Genomic DNA, 15,840 nt, shown 5'->3' on the forward strand with positions numbered 1-15,840 from the left:
TTGGCTAGCCAAGGACGGAAAAGGGTACAAAACTCTGAAAAGGCAAAAAAATGCTTTCCATAACTTAAAAGCAGGTTAATGTGGGTTTTCTCCCTAAGCTTTCTAAATCAAGTTTCTTCTCTGATAAAAGAAACAAGCCCTAAAAATATTTCTATGGGGTAGAAAAGGAGAAAGTTGCGTTATAAATTACTGAAAGCAAGAAAATTTAACACAGAAGAGTTGTCTTAGTTGAGGAGCACTGGAGCAACAAACCCTGGCCTGTTCAAAGAGATCGGGATTTATTCAGTCTTCAGCTGAGATAGCTCTCCTGCTCATAGCTGCATCTGCACGATTTTGCTTCCTTTAGGGACAAAAAATAATAATAATAATAAAAAGCCTGCTTCCTTTTGACTTTTTAAATGAACCGAGCATCTCTTTTTTTGTTGGTTTTCTTTTTTCCCAAGCCTTTTCCAGACTTGAATGAAGAGTATTTAAAGGAAAGTGTTCAACAACCAACCCAACCTTCCAGCCGGCTCTGGTACGATGGAGCTAGATGGAGCTAGACCGTCCCACCACGTTTTTTGTCCTGCCCCTCCAGCTCTTTTTTTTCTTTCCCTTACAAACCCTTTCTCGAGGCTGCATATTTGCAGAAACTAATGGAAAACAAACCACTTTTAGAGGAGTTATTGCCTTTTTAAAAGTGGTAATTTCCTTGCGAAATTTATGCCTGCCAGCAGAGGCAGACGAGGAGCTCTGCAGGCAGCTCTAACGAGACAATTCATTAACTAGCGAGTGTACACACGCCATAAAAAACATTAATTCACAAAATGAAAAACTAATAGAGTGTTTAGCCTGTTCTTTATCACTGGTGACAGTCTGTGCTCTCCTCATCATTAGTGTTTACTGAACTGATGGGGGCTGCAGCCCAGCCTGCTTATCACCACTCATCGCAAATGAGGTCGCGATGCTTTTTTTCCAGCACGGTTACATTGTCCCTCTCCTGCACTTCAATTTTTAACATGGAGTGGGCAGAGAGACATGGAAGGATGTTCTCGAGACCACCCTTCAGGTTTGCCTTGCTTTTCTCAAGTTTGGCACACAAAGTTCCCTTTCCTCCTCTGTTCTCATCAGAACCTCAAGGAGATTCGGAAAGGGAAATCCCTACCTTAAGGATCTTCCGATGTGATCCCAATTACCTCTGCTGATGAACCAGGTTCATTAGTAGGAATAACAGGACTCTGAAGTGGTCATAGCATGTCACATTAGTATGATTAATGTCAGTGGGAAGCTCTCCCTGAGCTTGCTTTACCTCTGCTTAGCCTTTAAGCGTTGACATAACGTTGCCCCTTCGGCGTCGATGAGTGGTTTTGCCGATGATCCCTGTAAAAGGTGAGCCAGAGCAGTGCCGAGTACTGAGAAAATTCCAGCCCCGTATCTCTTGTTTGAAAGGTCCTCACCTGTTAAAGTTTGTCCTTTCTTGGTATTTGCTTTATTTTAGCAAGAATCCCTGTTTCTTCCCTTATTGATCGGTACGGTCGGCTGCATCCCCAGCCCGCCAGCACATGGGAGATGTTCTCCAGATCTCAGAGCTCTGCCCAGGTCCAGGTTGCTCGCTTTATTTCACGAGGAGGGTTGCACCCAGTGAATGGAAGACTCTGAATTACTTAGGTGGGTGCTGAGTGCCCTCACCTCTGCTCGTTGGCTCCTGCTTTCATCTGTAAGCTGCTCAGCTGCGCATGGTGATGAGAATTAACCTTACCCAACCTCATGGAAGGGAAGGTCAGCACGCTGATGTGCAGAGCCAAATCCTTGCCAGGACAAGCTAGGGAATCCCTTTTGGTTCAGAGTCTGTGTGAAGAAGACAGCTGACATCAAAAATCCATAGGTGCCAGGTACGTGGAAGTCTTGGGAGATGTCATTGCTCATCTTGATTTTCCTCCCTATTTAAAATCTAGAAAGAGAGAGATCTAGGTAAAAGATCTTTGCAGTAGCTGCAAAAATATTTGAAATAGCCACATCTAGGAGTCCCAAAGGTTCAGACACACCTCTGAAAAGGAAGGGGAAGGATGGCAAAACAGCATCTAGCTTTGGTTCCCAAATCCCTGCAGCTCTGAAATAAATCTCGTGAAACTCGGAAAAAAAAAACAAAATCCAGTTCCAGATTTTGTGGCTCATTTCACTGCTTTTCTGCAAAGTTGCAGCTCTGAGCTCCCCAAACAGAGCCAGTTAAAGGCAGGCAGTGAGTGATCTCTGCCTTAGAGCTTCAAATAATACTCTTGCAGCCAGAAGCCGGTCCAAGTGGCCATATGGGTTGCATATAGTTGTTGTTGTTCATTATTTCTCGAGCACCACAGGTGTGCAGAGCGCTTTGCAACAGGATAAAAAGAGAAGGCCCCTGCTCCTCGGAGAGCTTAGACTCTAAATTAGATCGAGGCGGCATCTCAAGAGCAATAAGAGATCAAAGTGGGAGGAAAGATGTGTAACCACAAAAAGAAAAGCGGCTCGAGAGCAGGGTCCTGGTAGTTTTTCCCACGGAGAGAAAATCATTTGAGTTGATTTGCTTTGTCTGGCTCTCTGTAGTTATTTGGGATTTTTCATCTCCAGCAAGTCCTGATTTATCTCCCAGCTCCCGTCTCTGTAGCGCTGTGCCGAGGCGATGCCCCAGTGCTGTTTCCATCCCATATTTTGGGGCTGTAGGCATCTCAGTGATGTTCCTACTGCCCCTTGAAGTCCTTCCTCACCAGCACCACCATGGCAGCAGCTTTCCGGTACCCAACCCTAGCCTCCATCAGGAGAGCATGGCTTAATAGGAAGAGAGGTGATTTTTTGATGGTGACCCATTAGAAAAAATGTTAGTTTTCCTCCTGTCCTTTGGCTTCAAGGGACAGAAGTCTCCTGGAATATGTCTGCCTTCAGAAATCTTGCTGAAATAAGTCCTTGGTGTTGCACCTAGTGTGCACGCTGTGCTGCCACACTCTTATCTCCTTAAAAAAATGGATATATAATACATTTGTATACATAATACACAAATCTAATTCCTCCTAACTTTATCTAGTGCTTTTTCTTTTAAATACACGGACAATCTCTTACAACGGCTGATTTGTCTCCCTGTGACAGTGTCACCTCGTGGTGCTGAAAGCTGTAAAGACAAGAGACACGAAGAGCTTGGAGTCAGTTTGCAAGGCAGTGATGGATAAAGACAGAGGAGGAAATCCCAGGTTTCGTCCACTGAGAACTAAAGCATGGAGAGAGCAAGCCCAGAACCCCAGAAAAATCTCCAGCAGAGATGGGAATTAACCCCGAGTCTCCAGAGGCATAGTTCAGCACTTGATCCATCCCAATTTCCTTTCGCATCTGTTTATTAATGATTATTTGAGGGTTTCCTCTTGCAGGGAGGAAGGGAGCAAGAATTCAAGTTTAAATAGGTGTGAGCTGCTCCCTAATGTTACCTGTGGGACACAGCGAAGGTTTCAGACTGCGTCTCTTTTCCAAGTAAGAGTTTTTCTCCCAACAGAGCTGTAAAATTTCTCCGTGAGCCTTTCCCCTTTCCTCGTTAAGCAAACACGGACAGCGCTGTATGGAAAGCGTGAGCGTGTTGCAGGTTTATTTCCCGGGTTCGGGCTGCACCGGAGCCAAAGCAGAGCCTGTAACCTTAGATTGATTTTTCTTCTTGTGCTATTAAATCATTCAAATCTGTTAGCAGTCGCTCCGCTCGAGCAGGGAGCGGGCAGGACGTGCTATTGTAGACCTTGATTGGTTACAGAGGTTTGTTTATGGGCGCCGCGGCAGGTTTTGTTTAATATTCCCGAGGTCTGGGAATTTACATCCATCGATTTACAAGGCACGAGCTGTCAAGAGGCACCGGCATCGCATCGAATTGCAAAAATGATTGAAATCATGGGCGACAACTACTGCGTTAAGTTTATTTTTCTCAGGTTTGCCGGAATGAAATGCGCCTTCTCCTTGGAGTGAGGTATCTTGGCCAGGCTTACAGCAAGTAAAAGAAATCCCAGGCAAAACCGTAATTATTATCCAGCAGCACGGGAAGCCGACGTAAGACAACTGAAATTCATCTGTTTGGGCTGCAAAGTGATGAGGGGCTGTGGAGCCAGTTGTTGGCTGCTGCTTACCCAACCGCTGGGTATTTTCTTGGCTTGCAGGGCTCATGGTTGACGTGGTCTAAATGGGCCAAGGCACTTAAGAAAGGGAAGAAGAAATAGATGGCTGAGAATTTTGTTTTGTTTTATTATGGTGCTGCTTCTCCAGCATTTCAGCTGGAGATACCTCCTTCGGCTCTTTGGGTCCAGAGGCATTCTGGTGGGTTGGAGGTCCATCAGTGCAGGGTCACCCTTCGATCATGTCTGCCCAGAGAACTGGCCGCCTCCAAAACCAATTCCAAATTACATTTTTATTCAATACCCCGTAATATTTTAGGCTCTGATTATCTTATGCAGCTACAACTCCTTCTCTGGGTTCGTGTTTCCTGAGTGAAACTTAAAGAAATGGGATTTTCTCCTTGGCTAGCACAGCAGTGGGACGATCCTTCTGGGATGTGCAAAGAAGGAGAAAGGACAAGTGGTGGGCTCGGAAAGTCTTTTAATCCAAAAAAAGCAAAGGTACACTTCAGTGCTCTCATATTGCAAGGGAGAAATGGAGACAGATGCCCCAAACCAGCACTCGATCTTCCTCCTTCAGTGGGGGCACTGAACACCCATAAAAACAAAGCCAGGAGTGCTCTGGCTTTAAGCAAGGCACAGATCATCCCCGTCTCCCTCCTCCTCTTAACTCCGCTGACAAATATAATTACGGCTTCACTTAAATTGCTGTAAATGAATTCTGGAGAGCAGAAAAAAAATGTGTGTCTATCTCTCCCGTGCAGAAATTAGCTGACTCCTGCATTTCGGTTGATGGGTCCATCCATCTCCATCGCTTGCAGGGAAGCACTGCGGGAGCGTTCCTGCGGTGTAACAGCAAGTCCAGCTCCAGGAGCAAGACCCCTAGAAACCTGTCAAAATTTAGTTTTTTACACTAAAAATAATTTTTTCCCCCACCAGAATATAGGGAAGGTTTCCTGCCTTCTGCTGTGACCTGATAAGGACGCTTAGACCTGATGCTGCTTGATCCCAAAGTCCCGCCACCCCCAGGGAAACCAATGTCACTGGGGGGCTTGAAGGGTGGGTGGCAGCTGGGCAAACAGCGCTTCCAAAGCGCCTCCCCCAAGTCATCTCCCAACGCCGTTATCTGGAAGTAGAGGTTGTGTAAATAACTCATTTAACCCACCGATAATTTGATTTTGTTTTGTTTTCTCACCGAGCAGAACGATGCTTGGAGAAGTGTCGGAGTGTGCCGGGGAGGAATCCTTACAGTGAACGGATTATTTCTCTTTAACACTCCAGGCCAATTAATTATTTTCCGCCGTATTTGCCAAGCTCTGAATTTCTTTGCCCATTGCTGCCTCTTTGTTAGGATGAAACTTCATGAATATTGCTGCGATTGGAGGAGTTGCTGAAGGAGGCAGCTTCCCGGAGTTGTGTTGTAGACGGCTTTGTCCATGCAGGGTTTTCCCTGTTGTAATTCACAGTAAAATTAGATGCACAATTAGGCACTTGTACTCCAATTGGACTTGTCTGTCTTATATGTTTACCTCTATTTCAACCTGCTTCACACAAAAGAGATTTGGACTTTTTATCTCTTTGTCTTGGTTTTGCCTTTCAGGCTAGATCTGAAGGGGTGTTTAATTTTAGGAGCGAATCCAAAGCTCCGCGTAGGTTCCCCTTTCAAAGCAGGTCTTTGGCTATACAAACAGAGCCAAGTGACATTTATTTAATCAGTCTCCATCACAATGAGAGTTTGTTGTCAACAGTTCCTTGGTGAGGTACAAATCCTTCCTGCGCCGAGTTGCGTTGGTGGCTGGCTGAGTGTTTGTCATGTACCCAACAGCAGTGCAAGGAGAGGGAAAACAAGAAATTTCTCACTGCCAGCAAGTACCTCCGTTATTCAGGTCGATCACAGAATAAATATGAGCTGAAAATGCAAAGCAGTGAAAAAAAACAGATACCAGAGCAAAAAAAAAAAAAAAGTATTTCCGAGGGAGATGGGAAAGCTCTAGTCCCGTTGTGGCAGTAGTAAGAGCTCGAACACAGCACACAGCGGTGGTCACTTTTGCTCAAGAATATATAATTGAGACTGGAAAGGGTGTAGAGAATTGCTTTTGGGTGAAGAGGGGTTGGAAAGCCTTTCTCAGAAGATAAATCAGGCTGCTTTGCCCACCTCTCCAGGAGTTTAGCATGGTAGCGTAGCAGAAGCTAAATGCCGGCGATGGCAAACTCCACAAGGCAAGGAGTAATGCTGGCATATGAAGAACCAAATATATAACATCAGGGACCACGTTTAGGCTGGAATTTAGTTCCTAGCCTCCAGCTTCACTGCCAGAGGTTTTTCAGGAGCCACCAAGGGAAGCAAGGAAGGTAGAGACTTGAATGACTTCTATATGGCACACGAGTTTCTATTCAAGGCCATGGGACACAGCGCTTGTGGGGCCAGACGTGGTGACCCAGGACATCCCTTGCCATCACACTGTTTAATTCAGCTGGAAGGTGCCTAGGCAGGTCTGCTTAATTTCAAACATCACTAATCACCCTATGCAAGAAGTCATTTCTAAAGTGTTACTTAAATGAGGATTTGAACTCAGATGTTTGAGATATTTTTCCTGTAATTAGGGTAGAATTTATGATAACTGTGATTTAAAGAGGTCTCAGTGGGAGGGATACGGATGTATCTGCAGAAGTTAGACCTGGTTAGGCCATCGTTGGGGATGGTATTTGCAGGACAACAATCCCATGGCCAAGCTACTCTTCTCTTCTTTGCTGCCCACACAGCAGAAATACCACTTGTCTCGTGGCTCTCAGTGGGGTGGTGAGAAGTAAATGATGAAATGGCTCCGCTTTCTAGGACTTTTGTAAATGTGGCACGTGCTGAATAAAGAGGGTTTTTTTTTTCCAGTTGTCTGGTGTGCAGGAACAGCACCTTTCTTCAGGTGTCAGCTTTGGAGACAGCTCCAAGAGCAACTCATATCTGTTGGCTGCTGTTTGCTTCACTGCATTAAGAGTTGTGTTTTATTCACAAGAACAAAGAAGGCTTCCAGATGCTTGTGGAGGGATGGGTCAAACAAAGGTTTACTTGAAATTCTCCTGGGGAAGTCTGAGGTGACCAAAAAGGGCCATCTGTGCTTTCGGTGCCGTGCTTTGGCTCCAGAGCAGCTTTTTCCTCACCCCATGCAAAGTAAGATAAATGTTCCTGGATTTTGCAAGTGCAGAAATACTCATCACAGAGCAATATCTTCCAAGCAAATGTATTCTGGTGGTTGATTAAACCCCTCAGATTCATTTTGGAGTTTAATCAATTGCAGAAGCAGTTTGTTGCTTCTCACGCTCCCGAATTACAGACTTCATTGCTCAGCCAAAGGTGGACGAGAGCGGGCGCGCTTAGGATGGAAGCAGTTGAGACGCTGTAGCTGCTAAAGCCGAGTGGTATTGATGAAATATGTCACAAATTAATCCTGTCTTCTCTTGCTAGCCATGTCTCCTGGCCAGGACAGCCACGCCAGTATGGAGCACCTCCCTGCATCCGAACAGATCCTGCAAACCCTGAGCGAGCTGGCCAGGTCTTTCCAAGAGATGGCTGACCGCTGCCTGCTGGTCCTGCATTTGGAAGTCAGGTAAAAGCCCTGAATTCGGGGATTGTGAGTGAGCTAGCGAGGGCTACAGGTTAGGATTGTGCCCAGGGAACACGTTATGGCACCTGAGACAGGTATATTTGCCCGCTGTAGCATTGAAGAGATCAAAGGCATGCCCAGAAATGCCAGGTCCCATCACCGTGGATGGCCAAATGAGGGACAGAGGCAGGATACCGAAACTGGAATTTCATAGAGGGGTCTGCATCTTGTGTCAAAAACTAGGAAAAATGTGTTTTCAGAGTCTTTGTCCTTAGATAATTGCACAGTGCTTTTAAAATCTAACAGGTGTCTGCATATTTATCAGCCATTGAGCTTTGGCTTGCAGATAGGAGCTTTTCTTGCTCCTTTTTCAAACAGTAACAGAAACTGGGGAAGAGGAGGCAAGCACCAGCTGGATTTTCTAAAGGGCTGGATAGTTTTATGATGTCTCTAACTACACATGCGAAGATCAAAAGCAGCAAAACCCTTTCTTCAGGCTGCCAGCTGTCCACTCCGGGGCTGGGACGACATTTGTCCCTTGTGCGTTGTGTTGGCCAGGTGTGTTTTCATTGCTTCTCTTCCTCTGAAGCATCAAATGTAAGCGGGTGTCAGAGACAGGCAATGAGACTCGATGGGCCGTTGGTTTGTTCTGCTTTGACATATCCTGAGCCATAATTGCGTCCTCCTGTACGCTGGCAGAGCTCTCGTGAAGGAGCTTTAAAAAAATCCGCATTAGTTATTGTCAGCAGCCCTTCACCCTGCCATCCATCACCTGCTGGCCACTTGGTTGCAGGCATCACAAATGAGCTGGGGCTTGAAGGATTTGAGGAAAAGAGTGTTAAAGTATGGAAATGGAGCAGCTTTCCAGCTGCAATGTGGTGCAAGGTAACACAACCAACCTGGGCTCGTGGAATGGGTTTCTGGCCGCAGTCCTCTGTGGAGTTCCCTTACAGGTGGGTGAAGCAAAATAAGTGCAAATGGAAGTCAGGACAATTCTTGCTGGGATGTTGGAGTCGACCTCTGCCATCCTCCTCCAGCGCTTCTACCAGTATCCTAAATTTGATGCTGTAAATACACCGTAGCATGTAAATCCTTTCAACGGGTGGCAAGGAGTGAGAAGGAGAGATGCTGCACCCAGGAGGATCCCCAGCAGGGTGGAAGCTCCCCTGCATTCATCACACCCCATTCGCAACCCCCTGCAGCAAGAGAGCAAAATCCCAGTCCCTCTGGTGGCTGCTCAGAGCAGATTTCTCTGCATTCCCACGCCAGCTCCCCAGATCTGTGCCACTTGCAAGGTGCAGAGCACAGCTTGTGTTCATCCACACTCATCTGCACTTATCCCCTTGTCTTTCTCCTCCCATAGGACCCCCGTTCGTTCCCAGCTTTGCCAGATGCTGGTTGGCACCAGCCTGGGGTTGGTTTCTGCTCCTCTACTGCCAGCTGGGCATGCCCCGAGGACAGTGGTCACTGAGAACCTGCTCCTTAATTTCATATCTGCTTCCTTAAATGAAACCTATTGGCATGTTCAGATCATTTACCATTTGTTTTGTTACAAACAACCGTGGAATTTTAGATTATTTAATCTATTACACTGTTTTCACATAAAAACCAAAGCTATATGGCATTACACAAGGACATTTTCCAAGAGGATGGGGACATGAAAGCCAGAACATACCACCACAGCTGTTTGAGCCAGCCTGGTGTGAATTTTATGCCTCGGTGTGCTGATCCTGATGGAAGAGATGGTGTCAGGGCACGTAAACCCACTACAGCATGTTGTCTCCAGGCCACCTTGGCAGGCAAATAGGAAAAAAAAAAGTTGCGGTAGTGTTAAAAGTTTGGGAATAGGCACTGTCTTGGCCTGCTAATTATCAGTTAATGTCCCCTGGCTCACTCTTTTTTTCCAATTTTAACTGCTCTTAGGGCTTACAAAGCCTGTTAGAAGTTGTCATTTAGGCATCAATATTAAAGTGCTGCTGAACCAGCACATGCGAGGCTGGAGAACCTGGTGAAAAGGCACTTGGCATTTTACTTTGATGGTGTAGGTCAGATCTGTTAATAAAGGGTCCTTTGTATTCACCTCTCGAGATAGGACGATGACAAGTCAAGAGGAGGATGCACTTAATGCAGACATAACCACTCATTTCTTAGAACTACTATTTTTTATCTGCTTGAACTTTGGAAGGAAAATTGTAAGATAACACTTTGCCTAAGGTGCATTTAATACAGTGTCATGATCAAGCAGTGTGCTTGGTTTTTGTTGTTGTTAGTTTTTTTCATTATTCCCAAAATAAAAGATTTAATTTCAAGAGATCTTAACTACTCTCAGTAGCCCCTCTGTATTCCCACAACATCTAATATATAAAGTTTTTGCGCAGTGTAATCAGCGATGCTTTCAGAAGACCTAATGGCAAAGCCACATCAAGGTCGGCACAAACGTGCTGGTATTTGGAGGGAGAAACAAAAGGAACAACTGTCCTTGGCAGCCTCAACCTCCCTGGAAATGTTGTGGCAATACTGCTTATCAGATATTGCTTGGGGGCTGGCCAATGCATGAAAATAAAAAAGAGTTAATTATTTTTAACACCCGCCGATATCTTAATGGCGAGCTTGTTGCAGTGTAACATTTCTTTTTTCTGTCTTGCAGAGTTCATTGCTTCCACTACCTGATCCCACTGGCTAAACAAGGGAACTATGCCATTGTGGCCAACGTGGAGAGCATGGACTACGACCCCCTGGTTGTCCGGCTCAACAAGGACATCAGTGCTATCGAGGAGGCCATGAGCGCCAGCCTCCAGCAGCACAAGTTCCAGTACATTTTCGAAGGTCAGACATTTGCCAACGAGCTTGTAAGAGTTTGGTTCATATGAAAAGATGTTTCATTATCACCGCAAAGCTCTGAAGTATTCTTTTGGGGGGTAAGACATGTCTGGTATTGCTGCCACCTGTGAGAAAAACCTCAGACAGGGTCTTCTGTGAACCTATTTTACTCATGATTGCAATGGCAGGCATCCTGTGAGCCCAGCAAAAGTAGATCATAACCCTATATTCCCTATTACCCGATGCCTGATTCCTCATTGGCTGGGTACTACAGGTTCACAAACTACTCGATGCCTATTACTACACCATATATGTACTATTTTTTTGACCAACCCTTAATTTCTCCTCTTCCTTTTTTCTCCTTCTCTCTTGACCATGATTTTTTGTTTTTACTGATTTCGTTGTGCTCGTCCTATTTTTCTTAGCTATCCTCCTTATCTTGGGACAGTGGGACCTTCCCCTTACCTGCTTAACATACTCCCCACTGCCATGCCCTTGTTGTCTCTGCACAATCACTTTTGAATATGCAAGGTTAGTGGAATTTCCCACTGCAAAAACACCTTCTCCTGCAAAAACACAACTTTGTCTCTCACACATCTACAGCAAATTGGTAAGTGCAAACGTGCAAACACAGGACAGTCAAATCTTGTTGCTCCCATAGCATTTCTGAGTGTATCTGACCGGATTCGAGCAGTGGGCCCACGCGGAGCAGGAAGGCAGTAAGGTGATGTACGTGCAGGACATTTTGTGCTTGGGAAGCCGGAGGGTACGTGCATATATTACAAGCGCAGTGCTATTATGGCACAGTTCCTACCCAAAGTGTAGCTATTCCATTACTAAAATTAAATTTCGAGAACATTAGCTCTTCAGATGTCTCATCTGTCGTGATTACCTTGGAGAATATAAATCACGTCTTGGTTCATCTCCCCTGTATTTATTTGTGGCGCTGACGCACGGTTGTCTTGCCTGCGTGCCGGGGTGCGCGTCCTTCTACGTGGTGGCTGACAGAGTCAGGAGAGAGGGGGCACTGGAGATGCACCTGCTGCACAGAATGGTATTTCAGCAGGGATCAAGGCTTTGCAAGCCTGGTTAGCCTTCTTCTGGCCACCACTGGTCCTAAAATAGGCTCTCAGTATCTCTGAATGCCCCCCACAAACCTGTGAGGCTCCTGATGGTGCTTTTTTTAATCAGGTCTTTTTATCAATGTCTACTCTCGTACTAACCTCTCTACTGAGTAAATTGGGCTGGGTTTTTTGGGGGGTTTGTAGTGCAACATGAGCGGTGGGTACATCATTCTGGGGCTGACTTTGACTCGTAGCAGCCAAGCTCTGTCCTTTAGTAGCAGAGGGCAGATGGAGACATCATTCAGACTCAAGAAACTGTTCAGGACTGATCAGAGGGAGGCTGCACATCGAGTGCATTGAAATGCAGCTCACTTCTGCTCTTGCAGAGAGTGTACCGTGAAGAAATACCACTCCTTGGTAATAGATTAAAATATTAATATTTTGTAGGAGCAAATAGCGGTCCATTGATGGGACTGAGAGGGACTGAAAGGGACATTTTGCAAAGCCTGATGATAAATCTGGCAGCATCCTGTAAATATCAATGGCTACGATAATGCAACTTTGAGGTTTTTTACTATTATTATATGCTTTTTTGTTGTTTTTTTAAATATATTTTTGCTATCAAAGGAAACGTTGAGGGAAGTCCTACTAAAATTCACAGGGAAGGTGAAGGCAGTTTCCGGATACAGTCTGGCAGATCTCCTGTTCCAGTTCACATGCACCCCTTAACAGCACTCACTCATGGGTTTTGTAGTAAATTACTGTTAATAAATATCTTCCTCCTGTGACTTTATTGTTTGATTTTTTTCTTCCCCCTCGCAGGTTTGGGCCACCTCATCTCCTGCATTCTGATCAACGGCGCCCACTATTTTAAGCGCATCAGTGAGTCTGGCATCAAGAAAATGTGCAGGAACATCTTCATCCTGCAGCAAAACCTGACCAACATCACCATGTCCCGTGAGGCTGACCTGGACTTTGCAAGGTGAGCTGGGGACCCTGTTTTGTCTTCGTTACTATTTTGATGCCCTTGTGCAGGGTGGCAGCTCCTTCCAAAGGTTTCACCACTCACTGTGTGTGCAACTGGATGAATACAATTAAGTTAGGGGCGCAGAAATGTTAATTGAAATATTTACTTTCCTCCTCGTTGGGTGGGAGATTCAATTGAGATGCGTTCAGAGCAACGTGGGAGTTCACCATCAGCTCACAGTGGAGGTCCCACCAAAGTGTCTGTGCTTGGGGCTTCCCGTTGGTGTGGTTCTCTTACAGAATCACAGAGTCACAGAATTTTCTAGGTTGGAAGAGACCTCAAGGTCATCGAGTCCAACCTCCAACCTAACGCTAACAGCCCTCCACTAAACCATATCCCTAAGCTCTACATCTAAGCGTCTTTTGAAGACTTCCAGGGATGGTGACTCCACCACTTCCCTGGGCAGCCTGTTCCAGTGCCTCACAACCCTTTCAGTGAAGAAGTTCTTCCTAACATCTAACCTAAAACTCCCCTGGCTCAACTTAAGCCCATTCCCCCTCGTCCTGTCACCAGGCACGTGGGAGAACAGGCCAACCCCCACCTCGCTACAGCCTCCCTTGAGGTACCTATAAAGAGCGATAAGGTCACCCCTGAGCCTCCTCTTCTCCAGGCTGAACAAGCCCAGCTCCCTAAGACCTAAACCCAGGCAAGGACGAGTTTCTAGGTACAAGTCCTGCGTGGAATTTAAGCTGGTTTGATCCAGGGTCTTGATTCATGTCCAGGTGAGTAATACTTTGGTTTGTCAAAGGCTTAAATTTTTAGCCACTTGCAGTACTGTGTGCGAACCTCAGGGGTGCCAGCTGTTGTCTCCCTTCAAGTTCTGTTGCTCTCAAAATGATAGCAATACTAAAACAACACCAAAACTGGTCATGACAGCTCCCCTGAAAGTTTCTCATCTTGTCCTGCTGCTTTATTCACTGAAGGAGAATCTCTTGAGGACTAACCACGTGCGTAAAAGCAAAAACTAAACGGGACCATCAGCAGAGCTGTGTTGGCCAAGCCTCTGTGGCCGCAGCTGGCTCAGCAATGGGCAGCTGAACCCAAGGAATAGCCAAAGGAGGAGGCTGGAATTTGCCATTTAAGGCATGTAGATCAAATGACAAAAGTTTTGCATGAGGCTCAGCTGTGACCCACCACAAACACTGGAAATTGTTGGTGTCACCGCTTGGCCATCGCTCATGGAGACTGAATTACGAGCGGCGTGACTCCCTCAGATGAGGGAGAGTAGGTATGGCCGAGTGCCTCATTTACTTGGGCTCTCATATGGGGAATGATCTCATTATTGAATTAGTCTTTTCATAATAACATTGACATGGGGAAGTTATGAATGCTGAGGCCTGGGGGAGAGACGGAGAGTGAGAACGCTAGATCCATTACCAACTCTCCAAGGAATAAAGTTCCCAAATTCAATCTTTCCTTTTTTAAACGATTTTTTTTTTCTCCCTGATCCTTTGAAACGTTAAATAAATTAGCCCAGTTTTTTTTTGGCAGGCAGAACAGGGCTTGAGCACGTGCTGACAACAACTGGCACTCAGATAATGAGCTGCTGACCGAGCGCTGCTGGGGGCTGGTGTGATGTGGCCAGCCCTTCTCCAGAGGGTCTTTGCCATACAGGCTGAACAACCACGGAGAGAACAGAGCTGTGACTTGTAGAGCTGCATAATTTGACGTGGAGTTTGAAGGGAAGGGCGAGGAGGGAACGTGTTCCCCTCTCCTCATCTTGCTTGATGGATGATGTGCCATACCGGCGGTTTTCACAATAGCGAGCGCACCCGTACCAGCCTGCCTGGGCTGTAGGGTGAATAGTTTTTCTCCTGGGCCATTTGGGCTGCTGAGGGCCATCACAGAGAGCTGTGGAGCTCACACGAGATACCTGAGCTCTCTGCACAGGTGCATCAGCTGCTTTCAGGTACCTGCGATGCAGATTTCTTCCCATAATACAAATTCAACTTTTTTTTTTTTTTTAGCTTTCATGACTGCATTGCTTCCCTCTTTCTTTCAGGGCAGGTTTCTGTGATCTGCAGAAGATGTTTTATCCTTTTTGTTCTTCAGCTGACTCCTGAATGCTCATTATCCAGATTCCCCTTTTACATAAACAAGGTGTTTCACGCATCCGAACCCTGCCCTGCTCACCTGAATTTACAATTACCCGAGCAAGTTCTCCTGTTACCCCAGGGATTCCAGTTACCGAGGTCGATTCGAACTATAAAATAAACAACTGTTCACACCTAGAAAGCATAAAATAGCGTCAGCGTAGGATAAAAGTGGTTCGTACTTCTATCATATCTCTCATGCAGAAATCTGTAAATGCTTTGTGTGGTAGCTGACTGTCAGTTTTGCCTTTTTAAAGATGAGGAATGCTCACTTGCTCTTCCTTCTCCCTACACCTCGTGTTAGCTGGACTAAATTCCTTCCCTGCCTTAACTTTGCAGAGAACTGGGTGATTATTATGGAATGGGAGAGGAGATCTAACCCAGCTGGTGGCTCTCTGCACCATCTCTGGCCTTTGGAGGCAGTTCCCCGTATCCAAAATAATTCAGCTTTCAGGAACTTCATCAGAAGTCCTGGGCTCCTCCGAACAGGGAAAGATGTAATGGGTTTTGTGTCTTGTTTTTTTCTCACACACACACACAAAAAAATGTTTTTCTCGTGTTTTTGCAGAGCTCTTTGTCCTCGTGGCTTGATCTAAGCCTCAGCACCCCTGTCCTTTTCTGCAAGTGAACACATTTAAATGGCATGTGCTCGAGTTTATGGCAGAAAGCAGACCATTCGAGTAAGGGCCTCAGGACTTTCAAGATTTCCCTGGGCATTGTGATTTTGATTTTGGGTTTGTTGTTTGTTTGTTTTTCCACTTTTGGTATGTTCTTCAGGGCTTTCTATGGGCCCCAAAGAGCACTGGGCATCCCCTTTCTTCTCTGTCTCAGCTGGTGACTTCTCAGAAACCCCAGTCAGGGAAGGTGGAAGGGAAAGATCTTCCTCCTCTGAAGCCAAAATCACACAGAGGATTCACGGCAAATCCTAAACCATGCAGCACTTGCTGGTTCTGGTGAGACTCTTGCTGTTTAAACCACATTCTTCAAAAGATTTGTAACCTGCAGGTGACAACAGGCTCTGGCAAGATGTGTGGCTTTGGGAGCAGTACCATGGCAGGGGGGAAATGTTTCAAATGAATTTTGCTTTAAGATTCTCAGTTTAAGGTGGAGCAGGGCAGGGAAACTCAGCAGAGCATCACGAAG

At 45.9% G+C, this 15,840-nt stretch overlaps 1 protein-coding gene across 2 annotated transcripts in view; it reads left to right on the top strand.

Annotated features, from left to right (window-relative positions):
- EXOC4 (exocyst complex component 4) overlaps positions 1–15,840 on the top strand; it is a gene marked incomplete at its 5' end in the record, with an annotated part of 369,114 nt that overhangs the window by 331,752 nt on the left and 21,522 nt on the right. For both annotated transcript variants that reach the window (XM_082751522.1, XM_082751523.1), the window contains 3 exons: positions 7,555–7,696; positions 10,341–10,519; positions 12,400–12,559. In XM_082751522.1, the coding sequence (XP_082607648.1) occupies positions 7,555–7,696; positions 10,341–10,519; positions 12,400–12,559 (481 nt within the window). The remainder of the gene's footprint in view (positions 1–7,554; positions 7,697–10,340; positions 10,520–12,399; positions 12,560–15,840) is intronic.

This window comes from Aythya marila (assembly GCF_965140915.1).
Source record: "Aythya marila genome assembly, chromosome: 1".
NCBI classification, from domain to species: Eukaryota; Metazoa; Chordata; class Aves; order Anseriformes; family Anatidae; genus Aythya; species Aythya marila.